We start from the raw sequence: 26,267 nt of genomic DNA, 5'->3' as shown, positions 1-26,267 counted from the left end.
GTTAAATGAGCTGAAACCAAAATTGAAAGTAAATAAATTGGAAGACTGGAAACTTTATCGAAGAAACAGCAGTTGTGAATATGATATGCAGTTCTGTCTTTCAAGTTAAAACAGCTCACCAAGTGTCCTGACCTGATCATTAGACTGTGATTCATCATAGCCCCACTTGCCAGCCATTTTATATAAAACAAAATAAATGATGTGCCTGAGTTTGAGAGACCTTGTGTGATAAAAACGACAGGGGTTAATATTTCACATTTTTCAGAGAACCACCACACAGCATTTCTTTCTTGTAACCTTAAGCTGCATCGGTTGGAACAAGCCAACCACTATTAAATGAGAGCAAGCAATCCTCATATGTAAGGATAGAGCATTTCAACATGGCTACAACAAACATGTGCGGCCATCATATACATAAAAAGCATTGCAATGTGTAGCTGGTCTGATTATTCTAGTGACTGACCAATAAGGCAGTGACATTTTTCTAGAGAAAATGCTGTCTGGAAACAAGATTGCACAGTCTCCACAATTTAAGAATCCAACGGTGGGTCTCCAGTGGTTCCAAAAAAATGCACACGTCCTGCTGCAAACAGTCCACAGTCAACAAATTACTCACTTTAATTTTTTCTGATACATTTTGGAACATAAGATACAGCAATTACAGACAGCTTGATAAACTCTTCAAACCATTACCTGTGTGTTTGTGAGCTGTTCCTTAAACTGCAACACTTAAATACAAGGTGGTTTTTGTTTTTTTTTTTAAATGAGAATTCAGGCATTTAAAATCTCAGCTTCCTTACTGATTTGAAAAGCACAGAAGCTCCTGGGTTAATAATTCTCATATGACTGCAGTAGAGCTTAGGTACTCAGATACAAAATATAATCCCCTGAACTATCTTCCCAGCATTAAAACAAACTTTCTACAAGATGGCAACAGAATTACTTAAGAAACTCTGGAATACATCACAGCCACTCAACAGCATGTACTATTTTGTATAACCAACAAAATTAGAAATAAATAATTGTGGAGTGCAATTTGTTATGCTATTATTTCAGACATCTTCACCTTGTTAACATAGAATGCCAGTATTTCCCGAGTGCATTCCATCGTAGCAACAGAACGTAATGATGGCAGTGAAGCAATGAAAATAAAATGATAAAATATACTAGCTTGGCAAATAAAGAAATTGTAGACATCTCAAGTAAGAACTTTATTAAAAAAAAAAAAAAAAAAAGTCTAATTTGCAAAGCTTTCCTAATGAGATAAAATTACAGATGAGTAAGCTTGGCTTTTGAAGACTGCTGGATTGCTAAGCTGGTCTAATCACTTCATCGCTTCAGTCTGCCTCTAAACATATTAATCATATCACAGTCAATTAACCATCTTAAAGTCTCAGTGATGACTATAAACCATTACACTGCAATACGGTTTTATGAAATAGAGAAAAACAGATACAAGCCTGTGAAGAAAGTTTCTCAAGACGTGAAAGCTCTCAGTTTTTTTCTCCTTTATATTGGAATGCTTAGGAGTGGACTGAAATCAAACTACTCTGGTCTGAGAAGCACATGACAGTCAGAAAGAGTTCCTCGGTCTGCAAAGCATTTCTTTTATGACTTTGTACATAAGGTCCAGAAATGCACACATGAGAACATGCCCTTTACAGCTCAGAGATGTTTTTTAGTCTTGGTTAGCTTACCTGGGGCATCTGTTTGGCTAGATACAACAGAGAACCTGTACTTCAAGAAGTGCCCCAGTGCCTTGGATCAACAGCAAACATTCACAATCCTCTGAGTGGCTTCCTAAAAGCCTCTTTTGCCAGCTATGTTCAGTAGTCAAGAAGTTCAGCCACACAAAGAGCTGCGTACATCCGGCCTGTGCTACTTACTGCCTGTTTTGGTTTATTCCTTTAGATTTGAGAAAGTTATTAGTTCCATTCCATCTATCAAATGTATGAAGCTTTAATTTAAATTTGTATTCCTTTCATGGAAAGATTAGATAACCTGTATATCATTTTTTATGAGAAATCTGGATAGTCTCAAGAATACAGCAATCTGTGCATTCATTTCAGATCTGCTTCAGATTTTGTATTAGAATCCCAAATTATTTGTTTAATTCAATCATGGCATTCTGTTGCAAACATACTCTAGACATAAATGAGAAAATTAAACAAGCAAACAAAAAAACCCACAAAATGAACAGAATGGAAAATTTGAAAACGCTATAATGCTTTCAACCTAACTTCCCCATTTTTTCCTTGCACTGTCGTTAGGTAGCATCAGCATAGCAGTACATGCTCTGAGTTAACTAAGTTGCATTCTCTGACAGAATTTTCCATGCCAGGTATTTGCAAGCAGCAACAGAGGAACTTATTCACTAGGTTACAGCCTCATTCTTACATTTCTGATATGCTGCCGTCTCATCTGATGTATTTTATTTTTTCACCTACAGCATTTAATCTATTATAGTACCTTCAATACTGACTTACACAGAATAAAAAATGTCACTACTACAGGAGTCTTTGATTTTGTCCTGCCCCTTTCTCAGTTTTGTCTTTGCTAACACATTGCTCACAACCTGGTCAGCTGATTGCCTCAGGACCTTTCACTCACACATGCATTATGCTTAATTCCAGTCTTAACAACAGACTCAAGTTTGAATAGTTTCAAAAGAATCTATTTGCCAAAGCAAATCCTAAGGTAGGTGAGAACATTAGTAGTGCTGTGATGATGCTCATGTTCAAATGCCATTGGAAACGTTAATGGTGCTAGAGAACCTCCTCCAGGGGCCCTAGGTTGTACACTGGGGCTGAAGAAGAGATGAACTGCTGACAGTGACTACTGTGCAAAAAAATTGAAAACAAGGTTAGTTAAAGAGAATGTTGCAGTCATTGCCAACATCTGGGCTGGTGAAACCAATCTGAGATCTGCTTTCATTTCTGTCAGCCTGGAGGTGTTTTAAGTCTGCTAACACAGAACTTAACATATTGAAAGTGAATAAAAGAGAGAAATTGCAAAAGTATTTAGTTTTCCTTCTCCCTTTTTCTTTTCGTGGAGAAATTCTATGCATTATTTCCATTAAACTTTTGGATTAATTAATTCATAATTCTTATCAATGGAGATGACATAAATTGGAAGAAAAAAAAAAAGTGCAATGTTGTTTCTTCACCCTAGCCTTCTGTAACATGAACCATCCTGCTTGAACTGATGAATGCATGCTGAAATGTCACTCAAGGACATACTGGCCACTGAGAACTGTAACTGTCTCTAAGACCACAGAGCACTTGACTAGCTGTCTTTTCTTCATTACAGATGAATTCTGTGTCCCTTCATTAGATTTATTTTCTGCTGTAGTGTTTCAACGACTAAAACATTTTACTTAGATCACTCTACTGGATGAAGCTATTATAATCATTGAAAGCAAAAATCTTACCATTGAGTAATTGCTTTATTGTCAAGGATGTCACTATAGAGTAGATCAGGTCATCATCAGGAAAACTTCGTAAACATGTAGAGCTCACTGAGGCTGTGTATTTTAAACTCATTCCATGAAAGAAGACAACAAATTCAAGGAATCTCCTTTTGATCATATGCTTTAGCATTGTCCATTTTGTTGTAGCACCCAGATCTACCCTGTTCTGAAAGCAGCCCCTCTGCTTCAAAGCATGGCATCTCTTACCCTTGTTCAGAGTACAGAACACAGATCATATTTGAATAGAAATAGAGATATTATTTTTGAGTTTAAAAAGGAATACCACATCTTTCTATCTCCAAAATAATCCTTTCTGAAAGAGCTATGTAAAATTTACAAATTTTGTCACTTGCCTTTTTTTTGTGACATCAAATAAACATTAAATGGCTTCAGTGTTTCTGGATAGAAACGATAATATTTTTACAGCAATGTGCAGAAAGCACTGAACTGAATATAAACAGAGAGCTCAAAGGTAACAGATTTAAAGATTCTTCAGGACAGTTTCATTGCAGCTCTGACAAGGACTTAAGGAATCACATTAATGTAGGAACAAAAGTGTTGAAAAAGAAAACCAAGCTATTAATTTGGAAATGTGGCAGTGAATTTCCAGACAAAGCTAAAACATTATGCACATTTCCATATGTTGATTTTTTCTTTTTCTCCAGAAAATGCTGTACATTTACATATGTCAAATGGAAAGAAAATTTCCTAAGAGCTTTACGTAGTCTATTTATTGTGCAGAAGGTTACTGAGTTTTGCATGAAGGCAGCCCAAAGGTGAGCACAGACAAGGCTTTCTCTTGTCCCATTCTGGGGTCTGCAGCTTCTGTCTCTGATAAACAAGAACTTGAAAAACATTGTTCAGTTAGTTTTGTACTGTTACATCAGAACCTCATCTAGCATATTAACTGCTTTCTTGTTGTCAATTCTCATCCACAAACTAATACTATTATGGCACATTAGGTTGAGAAAAAAAGAAGAAATTATCTTGGGGCATTGCTTTTGCTATAATTCCACTGCTCTCTTGACCTTTTTAGTATATATTTGCTTCAAAAGCACAGCTACCTGCAAAAACTGATTAACTGATATAGGGAAATAAGTTGCACAATTGACTTTTCCTCTCTTTTCTCATTGCATATGATAACCTTATGATTTATCTTTTTTTCTTTTTCTTTTTTCCCCCCATCACCACAAGATACACTGCTATAAATATCGTAGTGTAGCCTGCAAGTATGTAATTCAGTATTCAGGATGTGCTTACTTCACTGGATACCTGTTTTGTAACGCAATGAACACAAATATATTTCTGTTGTGAACATGCAGGCTTTACAGTCAAAATTTATTTTCAAGTTGCCTTTTTCCTACAGTATAATCAGCAAGCTTACTCATTTTGGGGAAAAGCTGTTGGAAATAAACAAAAGCAAAGTGCAAACAGACTAATCAGATTCATCTAGCAATATGAATTGCTATGTCTTGTGGCATTATTTATTCTGCCCCAGTAATAGGCTGTTGCATTAGGCCTTATCTGCCTGTTCTCCCCCTCTGCCATTAAATTTTAACATCCAGATATGTTGGTTTTATTTAATTTAGCACTGCAGAACTCAAAAGGATTTAAACACTAGGGGAAAAGGGTTGACCACTAAGTGGAGCTGTTCAGACTGCAAATAGCTCACAATTCCACAACATCCTAATAACTCCACAGCCTCTTCAGAAAATTTTAAATAAAGCTCTACAATATTCATGTTATATACTGGGTTTTTAAAAAATCATCTCTTTGGGTTTCTCCTTCTACATTTACTCTTTAGCAGCTGTTTCACATTACACTTTTTTCACTCTTTAAAATCAATATGCCCTGCTTCTGAACTGGCAGTAGATAAAATCATGTATGCACTAGTTAAGGCAGAATGGAAGAAAAATTTATTGTATGTAGGAAAAAAACAAAGGAATCAATACATTCTCACCATTTAAATTAACAGGCGATGGATCGTGAAGCGGAATCTCAATTTACAAGTTCACTGCTTTTGTTTGTCAGAATACTGTTGCAGACTCATCCTCCATACAAAAAATTGCGGTTTGGATCTTGAATAATCCTGCTCAAATTTGATCAAACAGCATCTCTGAAAAAGTTCTGACATTCTGACAGCTGGTGGCAGGCAGTGAAGGGAGAAAAAACCAACAGATTGCTTTGCTCTGGACTAGTGCTTTTATGCTATGAGACTTGAGCATCACCCCCCTCTTACAGCTGCTATGGTAATATAATTTGTACTCCTATGTACTCCTATGTGAAAGAGCTTTACATAACTACTATCTGCACTGGCACTTGGGTTTCTCTAATACATATCTCTCTGATGTTGTCATGTCAGCTTCATATATGGGAGTAAATTTTGAAAATGAAATAAACATTTTTTCTATATTTGTTTAAAATTTATTACTTAGAATCAGCTTTTAGAGACCTTAACACAGCATTTCTTCCAATATTTGCATTTTATTGTCATGTAATTCTGAAATTGTAAAGGCATGCATACGACTGGTTGTAGAGTAAAGGAGATTGAACACAAATGAACCCCTTATTCCTTGAACCTCAGGTAAGTGTCAGAGGTACATTTACCAGAGAGGAGGTAAAAGACAGACTGCTTTGCTCCTTATGCCAGTCTTAAGCAACTTATTGCTTTCTCATAGAAATTTCAGTCAGGAAATTAGAATGCAGCTTCTATTCCCTATCTTTGGTTGCATGTAATCTCCTGGGGGTTTATTAAGTTGGACAAGAGCCACAGGATTCTCAAGACTCCATGGACAGCGGAGCAAGTCTGAACTTCTAAATGAGGCACCAAATTTACATGCCACAGACAGACAACACAAAACCTTGACAACAACACCTCTAAAAGTTCTCTCCAAATGTCACTATGCTGGCACCTTATTTAGGAAGCTAAGCAAAGGAGAAGATATCATCTATGACTTTATATTTTAAAAAAGAACAAAGGTCAAGGGGAAGCTCCTCTTTGCCCTTTTCATCTCACCAATTTTAAAGATAATGTAATTTAACACTGATTTTACAAAATATTTTTGTATAACTTATGAAACAAGTTATTTCAATATAAAATATTCAGTACAGAGCACTGAGTATAAAATTAAGGGGTTTTCCGAAGCAGCCTGCTCAAGTAAATACTATATGCAAATAAGCACCTACCTGATTACTGTCCTTCCAAAGTCAGTTTTTCAAATCTTTATTCACTTTCTGGCCCATGCTTTTTCTTCTGCTTAATATTTATACAATTTACATATTTATTTTCTCTTTAAAAATATATATCACAGAGAGTAGCAAACAACCATAAGATTGGTTTGCTACCCATAAGAAAATACTGGTAGAGTATATTAAAATACCTTCAGCTCTTATATTTATTATGCAGTATTGTTTACTGGACATGTCAAAAAGTAAAATCTGGATTATATCATTTAAAACTTTTGGTGAGGGAAGCACCATTCTGTAACAAATTTTAGCTACAAATACCTCAGGACTACTAATTGCTCAAAAACCAATTCCTGAAAATAAAGTCACATAACGTAAGTATTCTTTAGAGCTACTGATGTTCACATAACAAGTGTAGTGTTGCATTTTACCAGAAATGCCAATTTACCCCGCAGTGACAAATATAAGGAAGCCCTTTCCATCTCTCCTCAGCCTTTTTCCCTTTGTGCACATGCAAGAAGAAGGGAAAAGCAAGCACTTAAAAGGAGTCTGTATTTAGTACCAGACTTACAGAGGCAAGACATAGATTAATCTTTGATTTTCCTGAAATAAATGATGGAATGCAGCAAAAGTTTGTAGTGTATTTTATGTTGAGGTTTAACAGAACAACAAATGCCTTTCATCTAAAGAAGGGATGAACAAAAACACCGCAGTCACGGTGGCAAATGGGGCAAGTATTTTATTACTGTGACTAAGTTCTAATCTGAACTATGTATCAATTTAAAAGAGCCAAGTATACATCTGACTCTGAATTTTCCAATATCTGTTATCTGGATTTGTCTAAACTACCTGCTCTATATGCTACAGGGGAGATGCTAATTGTAGCACTGACCTCTTTGCTAGATAGATTTGAGTCTCTGTGCTACTGGTGTTCTGTCAGGCCAAGCAGATCCCTGTCTTTCACCACAGTATTCTTTGGTAATCAAAGTATCTACTCTATTGCTGCTCTATTTAATGAAGTCAACTTCCTTTCAATTGCATATGACACTGGAGTTATCTGGAACCAAACCTCAGAATGTAAAAGCTGAAAGGAATGGTAAATTTCTCTTCAATTGTTGAAGAAAAAGAAAGGGTAAAAAAAAGTAAGGCAAAAAAGCCAACAAAAAAAGTACACAAATTAAAAGACATCTCATAGCTTCTCCTGATAAGATTTTTTTTTTTAATATTATTGCTAGTCCTTTTCCAGAACAATACTTTCAGTTTTGAAATAAAACTGATTGTTCACCTACATAAAGCTGCCTCTTGTCTTATTCCAAGAGGAGATTGGAATACTTTCTACCATTTCTAAATTCTTTACATAAAGACTGAGAGGGGAAAGACAAGACTATGATGGAGGGAAAAGAACAAGTTAAAAACAAATCAATAGTTCCATACTTCCTAACTTTCAGTTATGAACACGTATGTGTGTATAGTTCATATGAACACACGTAGGCATACAGACACACAAGGCTTCGTTTCCTCTTGTCACAACCTGCAGTCAAATAAATTAGAAAACGAGTTTGCAGAACAGTTATGGATTTCCAAGTACGTACAAATAAGACAACATTATTGTTATGATGTCAACGTGGAATAATCGGGAAAATGAATAAACCCCAGCTTGTAAAATCAATGGGAATATTTCCTTATACCAATCTGCAGTATCCTACCAGCAGTGAGACTTTCATTCTAGTAGTAAAGACTTGACAGTGCTTTCACAGCTTGTATGAAAACAGATCAATTTAAAAACTACTAAAAAAAAAAAAAAAGGAAACAATCCAAAGATAAACAAAAAGATGACCAAAGAGCATTCAAAAATACACACAAAAATTCTAAAAAACAATATTAAGTAACTGAGACAAAAACTGAAGATAAATTACTGAAGTGAAACATAACTAAGAAAACTCTTTACTGTTAATTATAATATTAAATAAAATTGTTGATATTCCCTCAATTATAATAGAAAAGTTTTGGGAATTAAGATAATGTGAAGCAATTTGTATAAGCTGTTAAAAAGACCACATAAGAAATAATCTTGAGATCATGAAGTAACTGCTTGATTATTTTCCACTAGTAACTACATTTTTCCTGGTCATTATAGTTTATATCTCTGTCCCTCTTGCCCTCAAGTTAACAAGTGCTGTGAATTTTGCTGAAGCTGATGTTCTGGATTGAGCCACCCCTCTTTGCACTTGTTCCAGGCTGTGGGAAAGGAGGCAGTTGCAGCAGCACCTGTTTCAGAAGCAATACTCCCTACCATTAGGCTGCCAGAAATCACTGCCTAGTGAAGGAGACAACACTGATTTCAGCAGAAGTTAGCAAGCCAGGATAAATAGGTCAGTTAAATAGGGATTTATCAGCTTTCTATGGTATTATTTACAAATCTTTTTTTAAGGTTTCCATTTTGTTTGGACTTTCCTTCTAAGGTTCATTACTTTTATAGAGTTTCACTGAACTGCAACTCAGACCAGTGGTATCGGGGGGTTTTCTTCATTTTTTTTTCCTTCCCCTTTTTTCTATCATCACTGAAATCAAGTGCATAAGAGTACCCAAATTTAAGTGGGCTCTGAGGTCAAAACAGTATCCGGTATTCCAAGTGCTTGTCCAAATTAGTGATCTCAAAGGAGCATTCAGTAATTGTTTTCATCATTCTGAAGGAGGAAGAGTCTATGAGATACCAGAATGTTAATTGTACAAAAATGTCATTAGGCATCAGACTTTCTTCCTAGCATTTTATAAGGTATTCTTTCAGCTGTGGCTAAAGAAGTTTGAAATCTTTAGACAAATAGAACTCTTCCAAACCTTCATTCATTGCTTCATGCATTCTACATGGAAAAAGTTCCCAGAACAACATAAAACATGGCATGGTAGAAAATGAAAACAAAAGAGCCACAGTAAATATTCAATATTCACTCAGCAAATCAGCATCCCAAGAAGCTGCGAGTTCAAAGTTGGTTTTGTAGCTTAATTATGCATACTGGTTTTTCCCTCAAACTAGTTTTTGAAACAATATATACAGTAAATATTTGATACTCACAGGGTATCAATATGAAGGCTTTTTGGATGCTCCTAACATTGCAGAACTTATGTAAATCTCAAAAGAACTACTCAAAATGTGTCAGTAGGTCCCTACCTGAATGATTCCATACATCTTAAAATCCTGTATCCTTAATAGACAAAAATAAATTGTAGGAGTACTCAGATGAATATTTCTTTAATTGCATATTGCATCAGCACAGCAGGAAACTAAAAGGTGAGTGTGTTATACGTCTCTCAGTGTACATCAGAAGTAGGTATCATCTGTTGTCACAGCTGAAGTAGGAAATACCTGTCCAGCTTCTCATACCCTACTATACCAAGACTCATCATGACCAGTTATATGCATTTTGATCTCACTGGTGATATTTTTGACCATATGCTTACAGGTTTTCCTCTTCTGTCTTCATGGATAGAAAAGTAAATGTACAGGCCACAAGCTACTTGGGACAAGAGGAAGGAGCAGTGGTTTTATTTACCCAATTTAGCTGTTAAATTTGAGTGTTCACATTAAGTTAAGAGACTTCCAATTTCCTCAACTTTTACAGAGAATCTTCTTGTTGGGTGCTAAAACAACCTAAATGTCTTGATCTTGGCTGCAGTGATCTTAGCCTGATCTGACTACATCGGATGACAGCAACAAGTGTATTTACCATCTGCTTACGTTAACTGTATAATTAAAAAGTTGAATTTCAGAGTTAATACAGCTATGCACAGCTTTAAACAACTGCATGATTTTACAGTCACACTTCAACAAAAAGGAAAAAAAACAAACCCTGCAGTAACTAAATATACTATGTGCAGTCTCCTAACAATAGCAACAAGCTTCTGCAGCTTCACACTCTAATATAATGCTTATCTCAATTTTTCAAACTGCATGCATCCTAGTCAAATGCCAGTAGGCAGCTTCAATGTGGCATTCTTCTGCTTGCAGCATTACTTCTCAGAAAATTCACATAATCATACCTTCAGGTTACAGACAGCTCAGAGGTCTGTTCATCAGTAAATGGCCTCCATACACACTGCACATGCAGAATTAAATGTAGACTAATAGGAGACACATAACATTTCCTCTGCAATTCCTCCTCAGAAATACACCAAAAATTTAGATAAGCAGTTGTGGCAAATATGTTGCAGGAACAAACACTGTGCATCTCTGGAGAAAACATACTAACAGATGTCACTAAAGGTAGGAGATCCAGGATCCATTTAAAATACTGTATACTGTGAAGACTATTACTAAGGCTCATAAATCTGTAAACAAACAAACATGAAGCACCACACATAAAATGAATATATACTAAATTTTAAATCTCATTCACATTATTCACTTTTAGCTAATTTGTGATGCTGGGACAAGTGAAAAAACGAAAAAAGACACAGGAGTTGCCAAACTCATTGCTACCCTCTGTGTGCATGCTCTACAGCTACCAACAGAAGTGAGTAAATGCTAGGTACAGTTTAAACTTTATTTTAACAAGTCCTTAAATCATGCTAAAACAAAAATAAGGAACATTTTATCCCATTTCCATATTTGTAGAATACTTAAATACATTTAAAAAATTTATATTGAAAAGATGACTTCACTCTTTGTAAATAGTACTTAGGCAGTGGAAGCTTCTCCTATTAGTAGAGCCAGAAGAGAATCTAGAAAAGCAGTATGAGGGCTGCTCTGAAAGTAATACCTCCTATTTTATGATGCATGAAGCAAAGGTGTGCCACTCAATTCCTCCATGCAGAAAAAAAAAATGCATCTATTGGCATTCACTGATGCTTGCTGAACATTTATGGAGACCCAACAGTAGATGCAAGCACAGTGAGGCAGTGGGCGGTGCGTTCCAGCAGTGGTGACAGCAGTATGAAAGACAAGCTGTGTTCCAGACAGCCATGCAGATTTTTACAAGCATGGCATGCAGGCTCTTGTTCATCACTGGTGAAAATGCAAAGCTAATGGTGGTGTCCACACTGAAGTTTTGTCGTTGAGAATTTGCTCTATCTGATAGTATTCAGAATGCTCTTCAGGCTTTACTTCTGGAGTAAGATGCTTATTTCTTTTAAAACCAAAGGTTAGTATTTTCATCAGATCCTGTACATGTAGTATTTATGGATGAAAATAATTGTAATGTTCCACATCTATTAATTTGGGAATTTGAACTACACCTATTAATAAATTTATTCAAAAGATCATGCTACACATGCATGCTTTTTCAACAAATAGACTAAAAGCAGCATAGGATACATACACACTGCTTCCAAAACATTTCCCATTTTAAAGGGAGGCAGATACACTCCGTAAGGTGCTCTGAGATACAGCAGTATGACATTTACTGATGCTTACTTACAGACCACACATTCCACACAAGTTACTTGTACATACAAAACAATAAATGAAACTTAGGGATGAAGCACAGAACTTTGCCACTGAAATGCAGCACATTCACTGTCAGCATGGGTTTGTCCTTTGAAATCTATTGCTGCAGACACTGGGAAAGAATGAGGCATTATACCTCCCGCCATGAATTGTTACAGATTGTCAGGCTCAATAAAATACTTCATGGACCTATCAGGGTTGGAAACGGTTTCTTTCTAAATGGAAAGAGCGATCAATAGTCTGAGGTGAATGCACTTCCTGATAATGAAACATGGTAACAAACTTCTTCAAAAGATGAAGTGGAATCAAGATGAGTCAGAGGACAACAACAATAAGACTAAAACAATAACAAAAAAACTAACAGCCTAGCCAGAATATATACTGCAAGCTTAATTTTACTCTGCCAACTTCAAAGGTTTATATAATATTTCTGTTTCTTTATATTGCAGATATTGCATTATGATATGTCAGTGTGACTTTCTTGTTGAATACCTCTTAAATTCAAACAACAGAAAACAATATAAGTGTTACATAGCCTATGCCTGTATTTTTAAACATCTAATATATATAACCCGAGATTTAACAAATGCAAATACTTAGGGAGATAATGCCTCTGAGAATTATTGCCAAACTGAAGACATTATTACCATTTAACAAGTAAGAGTAATAGTAAGAAAAAAAAAAACACAAAACCCAGCAGATCCTTTGACCTCCTACTTAACAGAAATAACGTGAATACCTAATTTGTTTCATAGTCTGAAATGCAGAATTGAATGACATTACTCGATCGAAGCTTTTATGTTCAATTTTGAATTTTGACTAATTCCTTTACGAAGCATGAAGCTGTTTTGTTTCCAAAAGATCACAAAACCACTTGAGCTGGAAGGGGTTCTTAAAGGCCATCTGTTCCAACTGCCCTGCAATGAACAGGGACACCTAGAGCTGCAACAAGCACTCAGAGCCTGGTCCAGCCTGACCTTGAATGTCCCCAAGGATGTGGCATCCACCACCTCTCTGGGCAACCCGTGCCAGTGCCTCACCACCATTACTGTAAAAAACTTCTTAGAACCACAGAATCATACAATCAAATCTGCTCTCTTTTAGTTTGAAACCATCTCCCCTTGCCCAACCACAGCAGATCACAGAATCACAGAATTGTAGGGGTTGGAAGGGACCTCCAGAGCTCATCGAGTCCAACCCCCTGCCAAAGCAGGTTCCCTACAGCAGGTCACACAGGTCGGCATCCAGGCAGGTCTTGAACATCTCCAGAGAAGGAGACTCCACCACCTCCCTGGGCAGCCTGTTCCAGTGCTCCGTCACCCACACCTCCTGCTGAAGTCTGTCATCTTTTCTAATAGTCTCCCTTTGGACACACACACTGATCATGTATGCATCAATTAGAAGTGACCAAATATATGTGGAGTACTCATTCATTTACATGGAAGCCCAAATTGTACTAACCTTGCACTCCTACAGTATTACTGTGTCCTTCATAAGCATGATGTATAAGCAAAATTGAACACGTGTGGTATCTTTTCAGCAAACTGCCTTTGAAAACTGTTAAAACAAGCCTTTGGTCTGTGAGCTTATTCCCACCTTGAGACAGAATATATCAATAACTACACTATTTCACTTCTGAGACCCCATATTTCAGTCTACCTGGAATTTAAGCCACCTTCTGAGATCCCTGGAATCTGCCTTCTGCTGAGCTGATACATATAGGGATTCTGTCTGTTCTGTATTTCTGTAAAGAGAACTTACTTTTAATTCCTTGGAGCATTTAGTAATAAGTATGACCCATAAAAAAGTCATAAACTACATACTGAAATAGTAAACTTATAACTCAAATACACGTCCAACTAGCTTCTTGAAACATATTATTTGCTAGAAAACCAAGGAAACACTTTTCAGTATTACCAACATAATACCTTTGAGCTAATAATCTTAGAAGAATGAGTAAGTTAACTTAAAACAAACAAAATTTTTATTATTTCCGATTACCATTCAAATATTAATATGCTGTTATTAAAAAAAAAGAAAAAAAAGTGAATGAAATACCAAAATTCATGTTAAAGGGTAAGTTTAAGTTAGGTATCTCAACTGCCTGCTGCTCCAAGGCCTGAGATTTCAAGCAGCTGAGAATTCTGGCCCTACTCCTGAAGGATATTCAATAACTCAGCATTTTTTTCTAACTGAGCAAAAGGAGGCTGCACTGAGAAAAAAGGAGGTAGGCTGTTACAGTTCAAAACAGGATGACATATTCTTCCCTTACTGTTGGTGTGTGAAGGAACACAGTGCTTGTATTACTCAGTTATGCAGAGATGTTTTAAAAGTGCAGAGCATGAGTAACACAAACTGCAATCTGGAGACAAAGCAAGCAGGCTGGTCATGGCTTGTTTGTTTTTGAGGTGAAACACCATGGTTCAGCTACAAAAACAATTCTGAAAAGACCTCTTCTCTCCTCCTCACATATTCCTACCTACATGCATCACTTGCTCTCTCAGACCAAAGCAGTGGACTGCTTGTACCTATTCCAACTCCACAGAAGTACTATGTATAATTTTTCATTCATACGATGAATGTCTTAAGATCTCAGTTCTCAGCCACCAAGCATAATGTCCTAAAACTCCTGGGTTGGGCTGTCTGCACGTAGAAGAAAGCCCATCAAAATTCCCTGGAGCTTGTGACCTCTCTGTTGCTGGAAATGGAATCATTGGTTCAGAACATTTTTCACCACCTGGCAAATCTCACTTCAAAGTCCTGCTGTCTCTGAAGGAAGCGCTGACGCTGCTTGCAGCTCACAAGGATTGCTCTAAAGGTCCTCACCAAAGGAAGACAGAGTTGACACAGCCATTGAACATCATTTTACACCTTCCACATTCAGGGAAAGATTCTTTACGTTTGAAAGGTTCTTGCTCTGTTGAAGGCGTGCAGTGCAAATCAGGGATAAAGGAACTCAGTTGCTCCAGTGCAACTCTCATGCTGATAGAATATCTCCAGAGAATCACTTAGTGCTACGCATATGGGAGCCGACTATTATAATAATTTTGAATATTGCTGTAGTCTGTGATTGAGGTAGCTAGAACTGTAGAAAGACACGTTATACAAACTCCTTCTCCATACAGATTACTGCTGTATTTTCTTCAGTTCCAGTAGATAATTAGGACATAATACAGAGAAAAGCAGATGTTATTTTGTTTTTATTGCAGATGAAAGGTAGCAGTGAGATATAATTTGCTACCTTCATTATTTCTACAAAGTGAAGAATGGATGTTTCTGTATTTATACTCAAAGATGAGTGAGGAAATTACACAATCCAAATATTATGTGCAGTCTCTTTACTTAAATGGTAACTGCTGGGCCTTTAATTACATAGCTGGAATTTTTTTAGAAAGATTGATTATATGTTGTATATCACGAATAGGTAATTAGGTATCAGCTATACTTGTGACTTTGCCAGGGAATGTTATTCATTCAGCAGATAGCTTTCTTTTAGTACTAATTACAATTGTGTTCTTAGTGCTTTTATGTGAGGAAGCAAGATAGCACTGTGGGCCAGTATCCCAGAATACTTTGGGTTGACGTTAGGGACATGAAACAAATAGACTGTGGGAATGAATTTTCAGTGTTGCACAAACCCTAGAAGTTTTATGGATATCATTAAAGTAATTATCTAAAAGATCAAACATTTATTCACAGTTGAGCTGGTTGAAATTTTCCCTTTGAAGCACTGCTTTGCTGATGGGAAAGTGGCTGTTGGATTAAAGATATCTTCCTAAGATAAAATGACTGTTGCTAGAAATGGGAGGATTGGTTCTTCCAGAACTACTTCCCAGAATTTCCTTCATTATTTTTATATTTTCACAGCAAGAACTAAAGCTCTGTCTGTATTTATCTCTTATACGAGATCCTCATATTTAATGTATCGTGTTGTTTTTCTGCTACTTTGCTCCCCTCTAACACTCTCAGTCAGACTCAGGAGCCAGATTCAGGCTTTTTGAAAGATACTGCTCCTCAAGGAGAGGATTAGATTGAATTTGCAGTGCTCTCTTTTGTGAAGTACTCATCAATTCAGGATCAACAACACTATTTTAGTGTTTGTGGCTACATTTCACTCAGGGACTGTAATTCACTCACATACTGGAATTCACGTCCTATACAAATACAATATGCTGAATGTAAAAACAAATTTATAAAACAGAGTAAGTATACACAGGGATAAGGCAAAAAAAAAAAAAAAAAGAAAAAAAAAGAAAAAAAAAAAGGACTATAAAATGATCATACAGCAGTATGTATTCTTCAGGTGAGATACCAGAAAGTATTATGTCCATACACAGTTAAATAAAATTAACTCTGGCCAGCAGTTTTTCTGTGTAGCAGAAAGTGAATGTACATTCTGATTTAGCCCATCCATTGCTATCAAGGCCATAAGCCCCATACAATAGTACAAGTGTAGATATCTCTAAAAGGTAAGAGGAAACATACAAAGTCCATACCATGTATAGTGCAGGAACTGTGCGCACAATAACAGACAATTTTGGTTGTATGACCTTTTATCTTTTCATCCTCCTCCTGAACAATGAAACTGAGATCAGAATTGCGTTTGTGTGTAGAGCAAAGGAAGAATGTTTGATAAATTAATGATTGATATCTGTATATCTGTATATTATAGTAATTTCTCAGAATTTGCTTTACTTCCCAGAGGCTTGTGATTATTTTGTATAGTTTGCTATTAATGTTCATTGTAGAACCACCAAGCATAAGATACTTTACATTATTTCACAGGAAAGAAATTGACTTCTGTTCTTTGCTCAATCCTCTTTTATGCTATGAAGAAAAATAACATGGGATAGCTGAGTTTTTTGATAACTTTATCAATATACATAAAGAAAACTTTATGTAAATGAAGTTCATGTAAATGCTTTCCTCCTAGCTTGGATAATATATAACAGACAGGGATGTTAATGGGGGAGAGGATGGAAGTATAATTACAACATAAAAGTTGCTCTTATTTTTGGAAATATTATTGGGTTTGCCTTTTATTTAAACAAACAAACAAACAAAAACAGAAAGAAAGAAATTGCAAGAATATATGCCAAAATTAGATATGCAACTCTATCTCTTCTCTTCTGTACGTACAGATAATATACAGGAGACTTCTATCTGCTGCTGTGATTTCATTTTTCTCCTATATTTACTCTTACTCTTTAAGTATGACAAAGCTTCTTCTGAATCATAGCCTTTAAGTATTAGTTTTTCATTCACTACTTTTCATTGCCTCATATTTTAGCTTTAGATTCTGAAGCCCCTGTAAAGGTTTGTATACCTATGTTTTCCAGTGATGATTAAACATGCCTGAAGGATGCAAAAATGATGCACATCTTCATGTGCAAATGTGAGAAATCACATTTACGCTCAAACTCTTGTAGCAAACTCACAGTTGGATTTATTGCAATAGAAAAGGCAATTCTCTGGGGCAAGCAGACTATCAAACAGCATGAGGCTGTGTGCTCCCCTCAGGTGCACAGCAGCATCCACCTAGATAGCAATCCCATTGCTGCTTAGGTTAAAAGAACAGCGTTACTGGCAGTACAAATTAATAATTACCTTCCTTAAACTAGTATATTCATTGTGCATTCCCAGAGCAGAATGAAAAATTCCTTTTTAAAAAATGTATTATTGAAAAAAAATACATAAAAGATTTAAAGTCGGCTTTTTTTTTTCCTGGTTAACTAACAAAAAATTATCTACTTCCTGATTTTCGAATTTCAGGCATGGGGTTGAGGTGCCAGTGTTACATTAAGTCAAAAGGTTCATATTCTGCTAACTTAATCATTATTCCTAATGTCAATCAATACTTAGGATACATCAGTTGACTGTCTGGATAATCCATGTAAGTCTTTCATTTATTTCTCTAAGATAACTGAAACAACCAGCTAAGCTGAAATTTGGAAATTATGGCAATAACATAAAAACTATTTGAATTCTTGCTGATTGATTCTATTTCAAAATAAAACTGTGAAAAATACCCTATACGTGCCTTTAGCACTGACTGCAGAACACACATCAGTTCTATTAAACTCCTACTTCAGTGTTACATAAATAAATATTGTGAAATACCCTTAACCTAATAAAATACCTGACATTTTTGCTCTTAGCAGAGGTATTCTGAAATAGGAAATTAATGGGCAGGACTTCTAAAGGTATGAAATTCAAGGACGGGTTTCTGCATACAAACATTATCAGTAGCAATTCCAGATATAATGCTCTTTTTTATACTGAAGCTTAAAAGCAGCGCTTCCCCAGCTTGGAACTCAGACATTTGTAACATAATACGATATATTTAGTGTGAAAATTTAAGGAAATATTTTTTATCTTTCCATTATTTCTCCTCTCAAATGCTTATCCTTCCATCTTGCATCAGATGTGTCATAGCGATGACATTTTTGGAACTTGATGTAGGAATTTTATGACTTAAGTAGAAAAAAATCACGGCCAACAAGCCACCAATAAAAATATTACAGCTATCAATAGTAATACTAAAGCTTGTTAATGTATTTCCAGAAATTATGATCCAATAAAGTTGAAATTTTCAATATTAAATCAAATTTCTGCTCTACGCTAAGCCTCCAACCTGCAGTGCTGTGTTCAGCTCTGGGGCACCCAGCACAAGAAGGGCATGGAGCTGTGGGAGTGGGTCCAGGAGAGGCTACGAGGATGCTCAGAGGGCTGGAGCACCTCTCCTATGGAGACAGACTGAAAGCTGGGGTTGGTCAGCCTGGAGAAGTGAGGGGTCTGAGGAGGCCTTACAGAGGCCTTTCAGTGCTTAAAGGGGGTTACAGGAAAGCCGGGGAGGGACTCTACCAGAAGTGTAGTGACAGAACAAGAGGTAATGGCTGTAAACTGGAAGACGGTAGGTTTATATCAGGCATAGAAAATAAATTCTTTGCTTGGAGGGCATTAAAGAACTCTAACAGGCTGCCCAGAAAAGCTGCAGATGTCCCATTCCTGCAAATGTTCAAGGCCAGGATGAATGGGGCCATGGGCAGCCTGAACTAGTGGGAGGTGTCCTTGCCCATGGCAGAGTGTTGGAACAAGATAGGCTTTAGAGTCCCTTCCAACCAAAACCATTCTATGACTTCCTGATCCCAAAATCCAAATGAGGTTCCTGCTACTGCCTGCCAAGAAAGATTTTGTAGCCTTCATTTCCTATCCACAAAGAATATGTGGCCCCAAACTAAAACATGCTTTTAAGACATGAAATTATTCATACAAAAGGATTCCCATTTTCTACTTCCATACTTCTGAAATACAAATGGATTTACAATCATTTTTAACATAAGATTCTAGTTGACGTTAAATTTTGCAGCTTTGTTTCCTAGCTCTATTGTGCTCTGGCAGCAGTCACGGATCCAGGCACATTTTGAAGACTTTATTTCTAATTGGTGGCATTGAATTCACAAACTGCCCTATTATCCAGACCCTATTTAAAAGCTGCTGGCATTCTCTTTACTCTTAAAGAGCTTATGTGGGTTCTGCAGAATGGCCAAGATTTATATTCCCAGCAGTAGCTGAAATTGAAAAGAACAGGGCAGATTTACATTAACAGAGGCATTGGCTTGCATGTCTTGCAGATGTTTAATGCAGCTCTCAGGAACATTTTACTTTCTTCAGCAAATAAGCCCACCATTACAGTAATAGCTCAATATGGCTGACAGACATCAATTCCCCTGAAATCTTGAAGAATTGTTTCTTAAATCTATTTCATAAGACAGTCAATATGCTAAAAAAAGCCGAGCTCTTCGTGAAAAGTGAAATTGATGTTTTTTTCAAAATCATGTAAATTGTACACATTTGTTTTACCTATCAATAGTTCAAAATACACCCCCAGAGTTGTGTAAATCGAAGAACAGTTTTTGATTATGTAGAGAAGAGGTACAGTGAGGACTGACAAATCCACAGTAGAGGTCTCCTGCAGTCTTAGGTGTGTAGTTAGTACGGTCATTTTCCATAACAAATTACCAACATAAATTTCATTAATTATCAGCCATAATAATATATATTTTTAAAATATTAGACATTAAGTGAGGAGCAGGATGAAGGAATTTTAGGACAACATTTAAAGTTCATCTCTCTAAGCAATGGTTGTACCATGTATATCTAAAACAGAAGAAGAAAATAGAATTTAACAAGTGAAGGATAAAAAGAGATTATAAGAGTAAGTTCTTCCATTCTAATGCACATTTCAGTAGCAAAAACTTTAGTTTTTGTAAGCTTTGGTGTCCTAGTCCAAAACTAAGTTGGATTTATGAAAAAAAAAGATATATATATTATATATATATATATAGATATATATATAGATAATATATATATATATTATATATATATATTCATATATATATAATTTCATAATATATATATGAAAAAAATATAACAGAGTGATTTCCATTCTATTCGCTAACTGTGATAGACTGAGTTAATTTTAATTGTGTGCTCTCCTTTAATAATGTGCTCTCCTATTTTATGTCATTTGCCAAAATTCCACATTATTAATATTATCCTCTCCTCAAAACGAGCACCTCTTCTTGGGCTGTACTTTTGCCCACTGCCATTTGTTCTGCTTTGTGTACTGGCCAGGAAAGGTTTCAATGTAAGACCACACTTTTTCTTACTGCCTACTAAGCATTACTCCACGAGACGAAAATCCATTAGCCTCACAGAAATGCATGACCTGAGGTTTCCCTTTGAACACAGTCGTCAACATGGCAGAATAAACAGATGTGCATCCCAAGGCCTAGTGTATTTCAATATTTAATTACGAACTTCCTGAAACTCACGTATTATATCTAGCATTCTCAGAGCAAAATGAAAAATTGTTTTGCTTTTTTTTTCCTCCCCATCACTGTGTGATAGAAAACTGCCGTTTTCTATCAAAAGACAAAGTATTTTGCTTTTGAATAAGAACACTGCTATACAGTGTACGTTAACAGTTGCACTGTGACAATACTGCAGTCAAGTAGGTGTTTGCAAACTGCAGTTTGTACACAAAGTGTGAGTTGCTTTTCTAGCCTTAAAACCTGTAATGTGCAATACTTATATTCACAATTGGTTTAAAAATATGGATGGCTTAATTACGGCCTTAAATGGTAAGACTGCTTTATCATACTGACAGAAACAGCACACGAAAGGCCTGATTATTCCTGTAAATGCAGTATGTCTTTATGCTGCCATGTTGTAATTTCAATGTGTCTTAATAAATTAGATCCATAGTTTGTTCACAATTAAATAATTCTATTGTAATCAAGTTTGTTGCTAAATTGCATCAAGCAAGCCTGTCAGTTCAGTAACACTTTATGGCTACAGTTAGTGCACTGTGTTTATTTTTTAACTATGAAAAACTGCTTTAACTGCTCAGTTGCAGTTTTTTATGTAATGGTTCATTAAAAGCAGGCATTTCTAGGCTTTTCTACTGCCAAGAAATCAAAATGTGGAAAGTAAAAGCAATCAAAAACCAGTACTTCCAGAACTGGTGACATCCAGAAACCATGGCACCAAAGTAGGAATAAGCAGCTGATGCCCACAGATAAATCACTTCATATTTATCTCTTAATGTGCATTGTGAAGATGTTGGTACCAACTTTGTGAAGTTCTTCAAGCACCTTTCTGAATGCTCCAAAGTCATCCTGCTTTACTTGAAAGATAAGCCACTCAGCAGTCCTAGTAAAATCACCCAAGTAACAACACATTTTTCTCATGGGCAACTTTTTCTAAACAGTTATGCATGTTTTATAAAAACTCTGGTGGCATAATTGATAAATCACAGTGCACAATATAAATATTAATAACTCATAAGAAAACAAATGTGCCTGTTCACTTTCAAGATAATTCAATTCAGATCTTAATTGGGAATTTTTGTTTTAGGTTTCCTTTTGGTTTCAGAGTTCCCAGAGTATTGCAGAAAACTAGGCAATTTAACAGCCCTTAATCCAGCTTTCTAGATGTATTTAAAAACTCTCTATGGACATTTTCACTCTGCGAGAAATTCAGCTGACGTGGGGCCATTCCCAAGGTAAGCTTTAAGTCAGTAATACTCATTTCATGGTGCTACAACAGCCTGGCTCATCTTAAGTCTTTGGAAAAGAGCAAGCTATTATGAACAACCTTCAAAACAATATTCCATGATACTATCATGGTGCATTAAAATGAAAAACATAATGTAGAATATGTAGAAACATATAACAATAATTTTAAGAAAATGCAATTAGTTAAATTGAAAAATACTTTCTGTGGGCAGTTCAGCTTCTCCTAAACAGATACAGAAAGTTTACAGAGGCACAGAGCAGTCACTGCATTTCACACTGTACTACAGAAATCAATAATGCACAAATCTAGGTCAATTTATAGAAAATACTTCAGAGCCAGGCTAAAGGAATATTTGCATGTCATAAAGCAAGTTCTTGCCAGCCACTGTGTTTTGTTTTTCAATATTTTGTTATTACCAATGATAGCACAGTTGCAATAAAAACATATCTCTACCATGCTCCTATGAGCTGGAATCTCAAAGAGTTTTTTCAGCATTTGTCAGTATTGCTGACTCATCCTTATGCTAGCAAAGGCTGTTTTGAAAAACAGCCTGATGCTGAACAGAAAATTATCAAAATAGCACTTAAAGATGGAAAATGGTAAATAAGTCATCTTAGATAAGACAGAGCTAAAATGTAAAAGACTCAAGGTGCTGCAGAAGTTTTTTGAGTCCTGGAATGATTTCATCCTAGTTGCTAAATTAACATGATTCATTTACCATTTCTCTCTTACTGGCTCCGATGTAAGTTTGCAGCTTTCTTTCTTTAGTCTTATCAAAGCTGTATGTATGCATAGATCAGTGCAGGTTTGCGTACCAGTTTTCAGGAAGTTTAGAGCATGAAGAACTCTTCTGGACTTCAAACAAAGATGGACAATAAAGCTCTACAACAAAATAAGTTAACTTTCAGCAGGCATAATGTTAAAAAGCATGGGACTGACAAGCCTTGGGTTCTATACATATAAGTGAAGTACACAGCACATAGTGATGGCAAAAGCTTGCATCTTCCTCTCCCACTTAACTCTCCAGGACAGAGACAACTAAGCACTTCCCATAAATATTCATTTGTTTTCTTTCTTTCTGAGCCTGTCAAGAAGGAGGACACTTATGGCTCTCATAATGTAAATGATTGTCTTCTCAGAACTAGATGTACACAGATAAACAATTTTGAAAAGTCAGCATATGAGAAGTTTTCATTCATAACTGCTTTAACGCAGCAGAAACAGCTAATTTAACTTAAGAGAAGGTGCAGGGTCCAAATCCCTTTCACTTTGCTTTCTTACCACAAAATTATGTGTTTTTTTCAACAATCAGCTCCTGCTCTGTCATGTCCTTTCATGATGTTTTAAAAAGTAAATGGCAATGAAGTGCTTCACTGAACAGTACTGCTTTCTACAGGTAGAAGACCCCACTATATGTGGTCGGTGAATTAAATGCAAGTGCAGCCCTGCCTCGCACCTTCAGCGTGTCTCTGTATGTGCTGAGACAGAATGCATCATATTTGTATTTATCTAAATAACCTGCTTTCTCTATTTCCTATTATGGAAGTAATTGTATGAGGTTTTTCCACAATGAAAAAAACTGCAGGCTTATTTTGGATTATTCAAAGCAATTTATCTCATCTTAAAAGAGAAACAGTGACTGTCTGTCTCTTTTGCTGATTTAGAATGACTCTGAACCATGCAGTGCAATCCTTGTTTTTTAAGGGGATCAATAGTGATTTTGCTTGTGGGCTGAAAGACAATCTTCAGAATGATAACATGGATATAAAACAATATAATTCTCATTGCAAACAAAAATAAGTTCATTAAAAATGTGGATACTTGGCTAAGATCCTTTCCCCGCTCAAAGAAATATTCCCATTCTGACTCAAAAGAAGGCAAAAGACCTCTTGGCTTGATTTTCCTTCAGCATCAGATCAAGTAACGTATCATCCATAGTACATAGAGTGTGAAAGACACTGTGAATTGGCCTGCATAATGTTATGTTTTCCACTCTTAACCAATGGCTTGTATGCCTTGGTTCATTACTCAAAGTATTATTTGGATTTAGTCCCATGAAGGCTAGAGAGAACAGTTACACAGAAGATGAGGGACAGAGTTCTCAATCTACTGACCTGAAATAAAGAGGGCAGTTACTGCAAAAATTCGATGATCAAGAGTTTCTCCTGAGGATGACAATGAGGAAAGGGGCACACATTCAAACCTTCTCAATAGAGTTGTTAGCAGAGCTCAGGAATATTTTTGCATTGATAGGAAAAGAATTGAGACGACCTGATCTTTCGTTTGCTTGGGTTTTGTATCTCTCAGGAGAAATTCTGCCAGTGTTAAAATCATTCTCCCACTAACTTCAACAGTGCTCAATTTCTGAAATGCTGAATCTCATTACACGTTGATCTCTTTTGCAATTCTGGTATGCACGCATCAAGGAAATTGACAAAAGCTAGACACAGCACTAGTGGCTGAAAGGAAACACGATCAAGGGCGTGAGTTAAGAATCACACCAACTCCCCATTTTTCCTAGCCTGCTGTAAGGCTGCGGAGATCAGAAAGCTCAGAGCTGAACCAGAACCATACCACATGAGGTTATCTCCGGCGTGCCTGAGGAGGCTGTGCAACACAGCCATTTTCTGAAAACCTGTCATCTGTCCGTAAGATGAGTGCCAGGAAAGAATGAGTACATAAAGAACCCTAAAGATCAATCACCACAGACCTGAAGATTAAAAAAATCACCAAAGTATATTTCTTGTGTTTTTCTTTCATGGCCCAAATTTATATTTGGCTACCTAAATTGTCCACTTTTAGCACACCTATTCCTACTCGCTTGAGAAAATTAGATACTGGTTTAGGTGCCTTTTACTGACTTTGTTGACAAAGCCTCTTGTAATAGGTACTATGCCATGAATGGAGTCAAATAATTAAGTATGAGAAATCGATGGGAGGGAAGTGGAATCAGTTTCTTCCACTCCACCTTTCCTCCTATTTCTTAAAACAAAGGCACTTTCAGTTGAAAGTCTGTTAGCTCTTATTAATACTTTCTTAACAGTTTAATAGTAAAGGGACACATACACACAGGCCTATGCACACTCTGTATAATAAGCAAGAAATTTCCTCACTGAAGTCCATCTGCTTTAGCATAGCAATTAGGGCTGGAAACCTTTAAAGTCACACTGAAAATAAATTCTCCAGAACTACCTTGGTCACCACAGCTATGTGGAAGATTCAGACACTTGCTGTGCATTACAGTTATGGCTGCATTGCATCTCAGAGCTTCAGAGGCACTGCTCATGTGTAGGTATATAAAATGGGACACAACCTCTTGTATTTGGCCAAGAACAGAGACTGCAACTTAGGTTTGTGCCACTCTTCCACATCACAGAGATGTGATCTAAAGAACTAAATTTGGAATGGTAATAAAGTCACATTCCTGGCCAGTGCCAGGAAAGAATGAGTAGTTTTGTGGGCTAGGTAAAGCCCAAAGCAGCTGGTATAATAAATTTTACTACTCTGCTGTAACAATGATAAATGATTTCACTGGTTTATGGTTCACCCTATTCCAAGGTCACAAGATTCCTCTCAGAAAAACAAGCCATGAATTGTGTTGCCATCATAAAGTGAACTCAGCAATGAAGTATGCTGCCACATTTTCCTCTGCTCTAGCTGTGCTTTGTACCAACCATTGAGCTGCCTTCCACAGTTATGTATGCAACCTGATCTGTAGCACTGCATATCAGTGCATTGCAGACTGTGAGAAAATATCCAACAGTTAGCTACAGCCTAATTCCCATTCTTTTCTTAAAAACAAACAAACAAAAAACCAACAAGAGCAATTAATTTACTTTTGAAAATCTAGCCTTTACTTCTTTCCCTTTTGAGATCAAGGAGATTTTATTGGAATGCTGTCCAAATGGCTCTTGAATATCTCCACAGAAGGTGATGCCACAACTGCTCTGGGCGACCTGTTCCAGTGACCCATTGCCTTTACCATAAAGGAGTTCTTATGCATGTTTGTAACTTCCCATGTTCAAGTTTTAGACCACTGCTCCTTGTCCTATTACTACACACTACTCAAAAGAGCCTGGTCTCATC

The 26,267-nt window shown here is 36.4% G+C and overlaps 2 protein-coding genes across 5 annotated transcripts in view; both read right to left on the bottom strand.

The window, feature by feature from the left end:
* Nucleotides 1-26,267, bottom strand: part of PXYLP1 (2-phosphoxylose phosphatase 1) — an 858,650-nt gene that overhangs the window by 530,265 nt on the left and 302,118 nt on the right. The window contains exon 1 of one of the 2 annotated variants that reach the window (XM_052687068.1): nt 13,250-13,395. The exons of the other annotated variant lie outside the window; for it this stretch is intronic. Coding sequence (XP_052543028.1) covers nt 13,250-13,286 — 37 coding nt within the window. The 5' untranslated portion in view covers nt 13,287-13,395. Of the gene's footprint in view, nt 1-13,249; nt 13,396-26,267 lie in introns of those variants that run through there. 2 annotated transcript variants of the gene reach the window in all.
* CLSTN2 (calsyntenin 2) overlaps nt 1-26,267 on the bottom strand; it is a 302,983-nt gene that overhangs the window by 30,330 nt on the left and 246,386 nt on the right. The gene's annotated exons all lie outside the window — the stretch shown is intronic.

This window comes from Tympanuchus pallidicinctus, unplaced genomic scaffold (assembly GCF_026119805.1).
Source record: "Tympanuchus pallidicinctus isolate F22 unplaced genomic scaffold, pur_lepc_1.0 scaffold22, whole genome shotgun sequence".
In the NCBI taxonomy this organism is placed as follows: domain Eukaryota; kingdom Metazoa; phylum Chordata; class Aves; order Galliformes; family Phasianidae; genus Tympanuchus; species Tympanuchus pallidicinctus.
The sequence above is the reverse complement of the archived record's forward strand: the minus strand, read 5'-3'. Positions and strand labels throughout refer to the sequence as shown.